This window comes from Salvia splendens, chromosome 11 (assembly GCF_004379255.2).
Source record: "Salvia splendens isolate huo1 chromosome 11, SspV2, whole genome shotgun sequence".
In the NCBI taxonomy this organism is placed as follows: domain Eukaryota; kingdom Viridiplantae; phylum Streptophyta; class Magnoliopsida; order Lamiales; family Lamiaceae; genus Salvia; species Salvia splendens.
This window is the reverse complement of record NC_056042.1, coordinates 10,978,170-10,988,058: the sequence shown is the minus strand read 5'-3', so window position 1 is coordinate 10,988,058 and position 9,889 is coordinate 10,978,170. Positions and strand designations below refer to the sequence as shown.

Here is a 9,889-nt window from a genome sequence, read left to right as displayed (position 1 = left end):
CAAAAATTATTTAAATTATCATCAACTTTGTTGAGGAGAAACCATGGATTAATTAGAAACTGTGTAAGCATCAAGATTATGATGGATGAATGCATTTTTTTTACATGGAATGTGACATTTTCCCATTATCTGAGTAATGAGTTTGAACTAAGATGCTAAATGTTGAAGGAAAAAAATGTTAGCCCTCAAGGCTGACAGGGTTCGAGCGGCGCGCCACACAGATCTTTGTTTCCCAAGTACGAGCCTCTCGGGAAGCCGATCAGAGGCTCCCCGTACGGAATTCTTCCCTCGAGAGAATTGCTCGAAAGGTCCAAGTCCTTGAGGTTCTTGAACTTGAGAAACTCATCTGGTATTCTCCCGGTGAAGTGATTTCTCTGCGGCTTCAGGTTTTCCATGGAGCTCGCGTTTCCTAGTGTCGCGGGTATCTCAGAGTCGAGGCGGTTGTAGCTCAAGTCCAGGCTCTTCAGTGACTCCAATCTCCCTATGGAATCAGGCAATCTACCTTTGATCATGTTGTGTGATAGATTGATGTACTGTATGTCGAGTTGTGTCTCCATGCCTATTTGCTCGATGCCACCCGTGAAGCTATTGTCGGAAAGATCAAGAAACGTCAGGGATCTCACTCTATATCTCCATTCTAGAGAGACTGCTAGCTTGTTGGAGTGAAGATCTAGCAACCCGAGGCTTGTTAAGTCCATGATCGAGGTAGGGATCGTGTCTACAAGGTCGTTGAGTGATAAGTTCAACGAGTATAGCTCTGTTAGCTTACCAATCCATCCCGGGATGCTTCCTGTCAGGCGGTTCACTGATAAGTCGAGCTTTTGCAGTGGACTTGGAGTGGTGAGTACATCCTCCGATAGTCCGCCTTGGATATTGCAGCCGGCCAAGAAAATTCTCGACAGGGAAGGCAGCTTCAGCAGCCACTTTAGGATGTAATTCAAGTTCAGCTGGTTGAATGAGAGCTCGAGCGTTTGGAGATTCGCGAGGGCTGTCCTTTGGTGTGGCAACGGCCCTTCGATCAAGTTGTACGAGACGCTGAAAATGAGTAGATTCGCAAGCTGGCTTATCGAGGCTGGTAGTTGTCCTGATAGCCTGTTGCTGTTCAGGTACAGCTCTGTCAATGATCTCAGATTGCCTATGCTCGAAGGGATCAATCCGAAGGGACGACAGGAACCCGAAGGAGTATGGGATCTTTCCTGTCAGGTTGTTGTTATTGAGTCTGAGGAAGGCCAGGGAAGGCATCTGGCCGTGGCTTGGAAGCCGCGGAATCCCCCCCAACGAGGTGATTGTTGTCGAGGCAGATAACTGATACAGCCTTCAACCTAGTTATCGAAGATGGGATTCGCCCGGATAGCGAGTTGTTAGACAGATCAAGCTCCTTCAGACACTGCAATTCACCCATGCTGCCAGGTATGCTTCCTGTCAGGAAATTGTTCTGTAGTTCGAGATGTTCTAGATTCGATAACTTTGTTATCGATATTCTAGATTCGATAACTTTGTTATCAAATCTGGAACAGCACCCGATAATCGGTTGGAATGCAAATCCAGCATCCTCAGCCCTTGGAGATTTCCTATGCTTCCAGGTATGGAGCCAGTGAAGCTGTTTTCAGACAGGTACAATTCTTGGAGTTCAGACAGCTTACCAATGCTCTCAGGCAATGTGCCTTTGAATTGGTTGCCAGAGAGGGCAAGCTTCCGTAGCCTGGGGAGACGGGAGCCGATCGTTGGAGGGATCTCCCCGGTTAAGTCGATGAAGCTGGATAGGTCAATGGCTTGAAGAGATGTGAGAAGTGTAATTGGAGATAAAACACAAGACATGGAAGTTTGGACAGGAACATCATCTAAGTGAATAAGCCCGGGAGATTGATCTCGGTCACTCTCCCGATTGCGTTATCGCACGTTACGCCTTCCCAGCTGCAGCAGCCACGACCGGTCCATGTCTCGGTCCGACCGGATCCCCACCTGGAAACCTTCTAGCCCTTTCAGGTCATTGGAGTGGCAAATCTCTCCAGCACCAACAAGAGTTATTACAACAGCTAAAAGCCACACAATCTTGAAGTTGAAGAACCACATTTTCTTCATTGAAAAAGGTAATGTGTGAAATGAAGAGAGGTCTTAAATTGGTAAAAAAAAGTTGGAAAGGAAAGTTTTCTAGTTGTGGTTTAGCCTTTACAGATTGTGATGGTGGGAAAGAATGAATGTGTCTGAATTATTATGCCTCGTCACATTTTTGTGATATATACTATACTGTAACAGAATCCCATAAAATTACTATGCTCATAAGAGCATCCACAACGCGTGCCTTCACGGTGCCGCGTTCCGTGTCTGCGGAACGAAACCGCGGAGACACGCGTTGAAGCCACCCGTGTCGTCCACATGCCGTGCCCATGCCGTGCCGTGAGTCGTAGCAACGAGACGCGGCACGACACGTCTCGCCACGCGCCGAGGCGACGTGGCGAGCTTCCAGCGCATGCGTGACGCCCACTTGTTGCCCCGCGAGTGGGTTTCGTCACGGTGACGCAATAATTCATTTTTTTAAAATCGAATTTAATTAAAAAAATTTTTTTGCAACGGTAATGTTATTTTATCCATTTTTTTATTTTTTAAATTTCTTTACTCTATAAATACTCCTATTTCATACTCATTTCACTCACAAACACACATCTATTCCTCTCAAATCCTCTCTATTTCCACCACAATTTTCATCTCAAATCAACTCTGTTTTTCTTCTCCCAAATTTAATCAAACTAATGGATCCTTTTGAACAAATGCGTCAAATAATGGAACAATCATTTGAAGAAGATCGATGACGGGAGGCGGAAGAAGCCGCGCCGCCCCAACGACGCTCCCGTACGTACATCCATCGTAACCGGGAGGAAGCCGCCGCAAGGTTAGTACGCGACTACTTCTGCGATAACCCGGTTTGGGGAGATACCTACTTCCGTCGCCGTTTCCGCATGGGGAAACCGCTATTTCTCCACATCGCGGATACTTTGGCAGCCCGAGAAGAGTTCTTCCAGGAAGGGTTCGACGCGATCGGTCGTCCCAGCCACATGATGCTGCAGAAATGTACTGCAGCAATCCGCCAGCTTACGACTGGACAAACGGCCGACATGTTCGACGAATACCTCCACATCGGAGACACCACTGGGCGAATGTGCTTGCTCAAATTCTGCAAAGGCGTCCGGGCAGCCTTCACCGATGAATTTCTCCGGAGGCCAAGCACGGCCGATTGTCAGTTCCTGCTCGACCTTCATGAAACAGTGCACGGATTCCCCGGGATGCTCGGCAGCGTCGATTGCATGCACTGGCAATGGAAGAATTGTCCTGTGGCGTGGAGGGGGTCTTACACGAGCGGCCACAAAGGCACCCACCCAACCGTTATACTCGAGGCCGTTGCCGACTACCGGCTTTGGATCTGGCACGCGTACTTCGAGGTCCCCGGGTCGAACAACGATGTAAACGTGCTCCACCAATCCGACCTCTTAACTGAAGTTTTGGATGGTAAAGCGTCGGTCATCAACTTCGTCGCCAACAACCGGCTTTATAAAATGGGGTACTATCTCGCCGACGGCATCTACCCGAAGTGGCCTACCTTCGTGAAGACGTGCAGCAGGCCTGCGAACCCAAAGCAGGGTCTTTTTGCGCAGAAGCAGGAGGCTGCTCGCATGGATGTGGAGAGGGCGTTCGGGGTTCTCCAAGCGCGCTTCAACATCATCAAAGCCCCGTCTCGTACGTGGTTCATGGAGAGCATGGTCGACATCATGTATACATGCATAATCTTGCACAACATGATTGTCCAAGACGAAGGACCCGAGACGGGAAATTGGTTCGACCCCGAATCCCCCGGAAGCTCAACCACAAGTAGTCCGCCTCGAAGTGGAGCGCATCCGTCTATACAAGAACGGTTATCTATTCGTGCAAGGACACGCGACTCTAGCGCCTACACCCAACTCCAAGAGGATCTAATTGAGCACATTTGGGAAAACTTAGGGGATGAAATTATTAAATTGTGTACTTTTATTTTTTAGGAAATTATTAAATTATGTTTTTTTTACGAATTTTATGTTGTAAGTTTATTTTATGTAATGAAGTGTGTTTGTTTTAATTGAATTGAGTTGGAAATAAAAATAAAAAATGAAATTGAAATTATTAAATTACTTCATCTCTTAACCATCTCATAAATTACTATTCATTCATTTTCATTTTTTATTTTAATTTCCAACAAATTCAGTTAATAAAAAAGACACTTCATTAAATAAAATAAAATTACTACATAAAATAAAAATACAACTTAAAATTCAAAAAAATAAAAAAAACACATAATTAAAATCCTAAAAAAATAAAAAATACATAATTTAAAATACAATTTTATAGAAAATATAAAAAACTACTCCGCCGGCGAATCATCCCCCGAAGGCGGTGGAGGTGCACTGAAGCCACCTGGAGGGAGAATACCAAGTTGCCTTGCCATAAACTCAATTCCGGCAAGATAGGCTTGGTATTGGGGAGGCGTCATGCGGGAAGTGTCCGCCATTGTGGCGGTCATGTACATGGACATTAGGGAGTTCGAGGGTGCCCCCGAGTCCGCCTGGCTTGATTCGGCCCCTCCTCCCTCTAGCTGCCTTCGCTGCATTTCTCCCTTGCAGCCGACGGTGCCCACGGGAGGACCCCTTGGCATCGTTTTCCGTGCCCTCAACCTCCTACGAGGCAAACTCTTATGCGGCGCTGCCCGAACCGCCCTCACTAGACGAGTATTGGCCACCCGTCGTGTGCTTCGTGCGCTTTGAGGTCGAGCCCGAGCTGGACCGGACACCGTCGGCCCACCTTTGCTCGTCTTTGATGACCTCCCAAACATTGACATGTTTGAATTGTTTGGCGGTGTCGTCGAAGTAGACTCGCAAAGCCGACCTCAGAATGTCGGCTCCGCTTTGGTAATGAGCCGCTTCACTCTTGTAGATGGCGCAGAATTTTTTGACCTCTCTGTTGACTAGGTCAAAGTGAGCGCGGAGCATCTTAAATGTCACGACCGCCCTTTAGGGTTAATAAATACGAGCGATCGGGATTAAAAGAACTTAATAAACAGACGAAGAAAACTAGGGTTTCAATAAAGAGTTTGACCAATAATTAATATAAGGGGTTGACATTATCCAGATAATTAGGTTCAAAGCTAAAAGGTTGATGAATAAAAACAATGTCTCAGCGGAAGCGTTCAAGAGAAAGAGTGACGTCATGTGTGGAGACACAACGACACCCGTAGTTCACAACTAACCAAACCATGCTTCAATTTTAAATTGCTCAACACCACCAACTGCTCGTCGCCGCTCAACCTGCACATAGGGAAAACACATGCAGGGCTGAGTACTTAATATACTCAGTGGGCTTATGCCGAAAACATTTGATGAAAGTTATGTCATCCATACCATAGTGAACTCGAGTTTTACATTTAGAAAATAAATATCATCGAGTATCACAAAACAATTTCATAGACTGGCCAGTCAAAACAATCTCCCCACTTTCTCATCAATCATTCAATCACATCCTCTTTCCATGGTGCGACGAAAGTGTGGCCACACTATTCGCCCACGAGACCGGCCGACTAGTAAGGACGACTCACGATCCCACCTGTGTACACTAGCCTGATAGGGTCTGCGGCCCTACTCAGACCCGAATTCGCTTAACATAGCCCTATAGCCTAATGGAGCGAACTCACAAACTAGGCATCAGGCAACAATCACAACATAGCCCTATAGCCTAATGGAGCGAACTCACAAACTAGGCATCAGGCAACAATCTCATCATCAAAACAAACATGGCATGACATAACAGTTTAAACCACCCTTATTACACCATAAATCATACTTTTGAAAACGTTAAAGAGTTTCAGTAAAAGAAAGCCCACCTCGACTGCTTAAATCTCAAGTACTCTCTTCCCTTTGGTATCACGATTCACTTGCAATGATTCACCTTTAACATTTAGATTATATATATATCAACACACTCTTCAAATAAATAAATAAAAATGCATGCATCGTAAGTAAAGTCTTTTATCTCGTTTCTTGATTTTCGCATATTTTTTTATTATTCGGCGGCCGCTTGTGCCCATAATCCCTCCGTTGACTCCTCGTACTTCCCTCCAAAATGTAGAAATTAATCCCAATATTTATTTAAGAGAGTAATTAAATTCCCGCAATTATTTCTCTTCAAATTAATTATTTCCGACATAAGATAACATTATTCACTCTTTAAATTATTCCGGAGATTAATTAAATATTCGTCACGATTAATTGTCGGCCCAAAATTTAATTAATTCCCTACCTTATATCTCCAATTTAATTAAGAGGCCCCAAATAAAAATAAAAGAGGGCCCAAACTTTAAATAAATCCTCCCATTTAATTATAAGGCCCAAAGATAATTATTTACTTAGCCCAATTATTTCTTCATTTCAAATTGTGAGGCCCAAACCAAAAAGGTAGCCCAAAAATTATTTCTCACCATCGTCTTTCCCATCCCTTCTCCTTCATTTAATTCAGTCCCAAAATTAGAGAGTTTCTCCCAAATTCCCGTCGCCTTCCCGATTCACTCCACGCCGCAGACCACTGCTCACCGGGAAGAAACGATGTTGCTATCACGGTGTAGTCGCCGGGTCAGCCTTCGCCAGCCTCCGTCGCTGCAGCGAGAGGAATGGTCGGCGTTCAGCCGCTGCTGTCGTCGCCGTGTCTGTTCGCCCCTCCGTCGCACGCCGCTGTACCATCGGCGGTAGCGCTGGTTCGCCGCCGTGGAGTCACCGCAGCCGAGCAGCAGCGTTGAGTCAGGCGCCTGCTGTCGCTGCTCCGTATTGTCGCTGTCTGGTTGCTGACAATGCTCGAACGGTCCCCGAACAGCTCCGAAACAGGATGAAGTTCGTCTTTTGACTTGCTTCTCGGATCGATTATTTCCCTGATTCGGAACAGCCCCTAACCAGTCCCGATTACCCCGAAAGATGAGTCTATTACAAAGTTATATTCCTTTCGTATTTTCCGATTAATCCTCGCGGTATTCGATTATAAAGTTCGCTTGATGTTGGTTTCAGTTTCTTTCAGTTTGGTTCGATTCCTAATTGATGTGTTCTAGCAGTATTTGAGTTCTAATTGTATGGTATGCTCCAGTAGGAATTGGAATTGGGAGGGAGTATACCTTGAACAGAGCTTGAGAAAACAACTGATAGCTCCGTCTTTTCGAGTTTGGTTCACGGTTTCTGCCGGAAGAAAATTGAATGAGTTGATTTCCAAAAGAAACGTGCAAAATCGAGGGAAATTTCTGCAGAATTACCTTGAATTAAAGTTGAGAGGAAAAGTCTTGTCTTCTTGATTGCAGAGATAGGAGAGAACGGTTTTGGGAAGGAAATAATATAGAGGGAGGGATGGTTTAGATGTGAGAGAGATTTAGGGGAGAGAGGGAACGTTTTTTTCTCAACGTGGGTTGAGGGGGAGGATTCAAATTCCTCATATTTTTTTTTATATATATTTTTGATTAATTTGGATTTGTTTGGTATTTATTTGCAGATTACGGAGGAGGATAATCTCATCACGGAAGAGGATAATCTTTACAGAATCTTTAAGAAAAAAATTTAATCAGTGTTGACTGAGGACCAAATCAACAGGGAAAATATTTAATTAGATTAGTTTAATTCACAGTCCATTGTATTTTATTTTAAATTGTGCAGCCCACAATTTATTTATCACGGACTGGATTATTTATCCCATTTATTCGATCTAGCTCACGAATTGAGTCCAATATATTTATTCCTCACGGAAAGGAATTATTTTAACTTCACGCAGTAATTTATTTCACAATTTCTAGTCCAGCTACAAATTCCACTCAACAATTAATTCACGGGCCTTCACAAAATTAATCGCATTAAATGCAAGTACTTTGTGGTTCAAAAAAAAAATTGGGTTTAGAAAAACGGGGCGTTACATCCTACCAACCTTAACAGAAATTTCGTCCCGAAATTTGCTACCCTCAAGTGAAGAGTTCTGGGTACAATTCCATCATCTTGTCCTTATTCTCCCACGTGGCTTCTTCATGCCCATGATTTTCCCATAGTACTTTCACACAAGGAACAGGTTTATTTCTCACATTCTGAATCTTTCGGTCCAAAATAGATTGAGGTCTCTCTTCGTAGCTCAAGTCTGGATTCAATGCGACTTCTTCGAAACGGATCACGTGCTTTGGGTCGAACACGTATTTTCGTAACTACGACACATGAAAAAAACGTTGTGCACATTACTGAGGTTTGGTGGTAGCGCCGGTCGATATGCAACGGGGCCCACTCATTCACGAATTTCGTAAGGCCCAATAAATCGCGGCTTCAATTTGCCCTTGACGCCAAATCGTGCTATCCCTTTTGACGGGGATACCTTCAGGAAAACTTTGTCGTCAGGTTGGAATTGTAAGTCAGTTCGTCGGACATCGGCGCATGATTTCTGTCTGTCTTGAGCTTCTTTTATCCTTTCACGAATTTTCCGAACGATTCCCACCATTTCTTCAACTGCATCGGGTCCAAGTATTCTTCTCTCGCCAACTTCGTCCCAGTAGAGTGACGATCTACACTTTATTCCGTATAATGCCTCATACGGCGCCATGTTTATCGTTGCCTGAAAACTGTTGTTGTAGGCGAACTCAATCAGTGGTAGTGCTGCCTCCCAACTTCCTCCTCGGTCGAGTACCACGGCTCTCAACATATCTTCGAGAGTTTGGATCGTTCTTTCGGACTGTCCATCGGTTTGCGAGTGAAACGTTGTGCTGAAGTTCAATTTAGTTCCAAGCTCTTTCTGTAGACTTATCCAAATCTTGAGGTAAATTTTAGGTCACGATCGGACGTGATAGTCGCTGGGACTCCATGCAATCGAACTATCTCCTTTATGTAAATTTGAACCAGTTCGTTGGATCCATAGCTTATGAGAATCGGTATGAAATGCGCACTCTTGATAAGTCGATCTATAATTACCCAAATAGCGGTGTTCCCTCTCAGAGTCCTCGGCAATCCCGTCACGAAATCCATGGCGATGTGCTCCCATTTCCACTCAAGAATCTCTAGTGGTTGTAACTTTCCACGGTCGTTGATGTAGAGTCTTCACTTGATGGCAGTCTAAACATCTCTCAACGAATGACGATATGTCCCTCTTCATACCATTCCACCAAAAGGACTTCTTCAGGTCTTGATACATTTTCGTACTTCCTGGGTGGGCGGTATAAGGAGTCTCATGTGCTTCACTCATAACCTCGTTTTTGAGCTCCTCGTTATCCGGCATGCATAGTCTTCCTTCGAAAGTAAGAGCATTGTCACATTCTTCACTAAAATTCACAGATTCGCCGGTTCGCACTTCTACATGAATTTCCTCCAATTTCGCATCCATCCGTTGTGCTTCAATGATTCTCGACCTTAGATCAGGTTCAACAGCTAAAGTGGCGATTCACGCTTCCACTGTTTCAGGTGCCCTCACCACTTCCAAACGCATCTTGCTAAACTCGCGAATTAGGCTTTCTTCTTTGGTGAGAAAAGTAGCCAGTTGGGAATGGTCCTTCCGGCTCAAAGCATCTGCCACTACATTTGCTTTGTTGGGGTGGTAATTGATGCTACAATCGTAGTCCTTCACCAACTCGAGCCATCTTCGTTGATGCATGTTCAAATCTTTCTGCTCGAAGAAATACTTTAGACTTTTGTGGTCTGTAAAGATATCACATCGAACTTCGTAGAGATGATGTCTCCAAATCTCTAAGGCGTGTACTACCGCTGCTAGCTCCAAGTCGTGGGTTGGATAGTTCAACTCGTGTAGCCTCAATTGTCGTGATGCATAAGCAATCACTTTGTTGTTCTGCATCAACACACATCCAAGTCCCACC

The 9,889-nt window shown here is 44.7% G+C and overlaps 1 protein-coding gene across 1 annotated transcript; it reads right to left on the bottom strand.

The window, feature by feature from the left end:
- Positions 1 to 185: 185 nt before the first annotated feature.
- LOC121754423 (receptor-like protein kinase) lies at positions 186 to 2,073 on the bottom strand. Its single transcript, XM_042149785.1, has 4 exons — positions 1,905 to 2,073; positions 1,521 to 1,772; positions 1,280 to 1,419; positions 186 to 1,196 (listed from the first exon to the last, which is right to left on the bottom strand). Exons 1-4 carry the CDS (start codon positions 2,071 to 2,073, stop codon positions 186 to 188), a joined length of 1,572 nt encoding a protein of 523 aa, XP_042005719.1.
- Between the last annotated feature and the right edge of the window lie 7,816 nt (positions 2,074 to 9,889).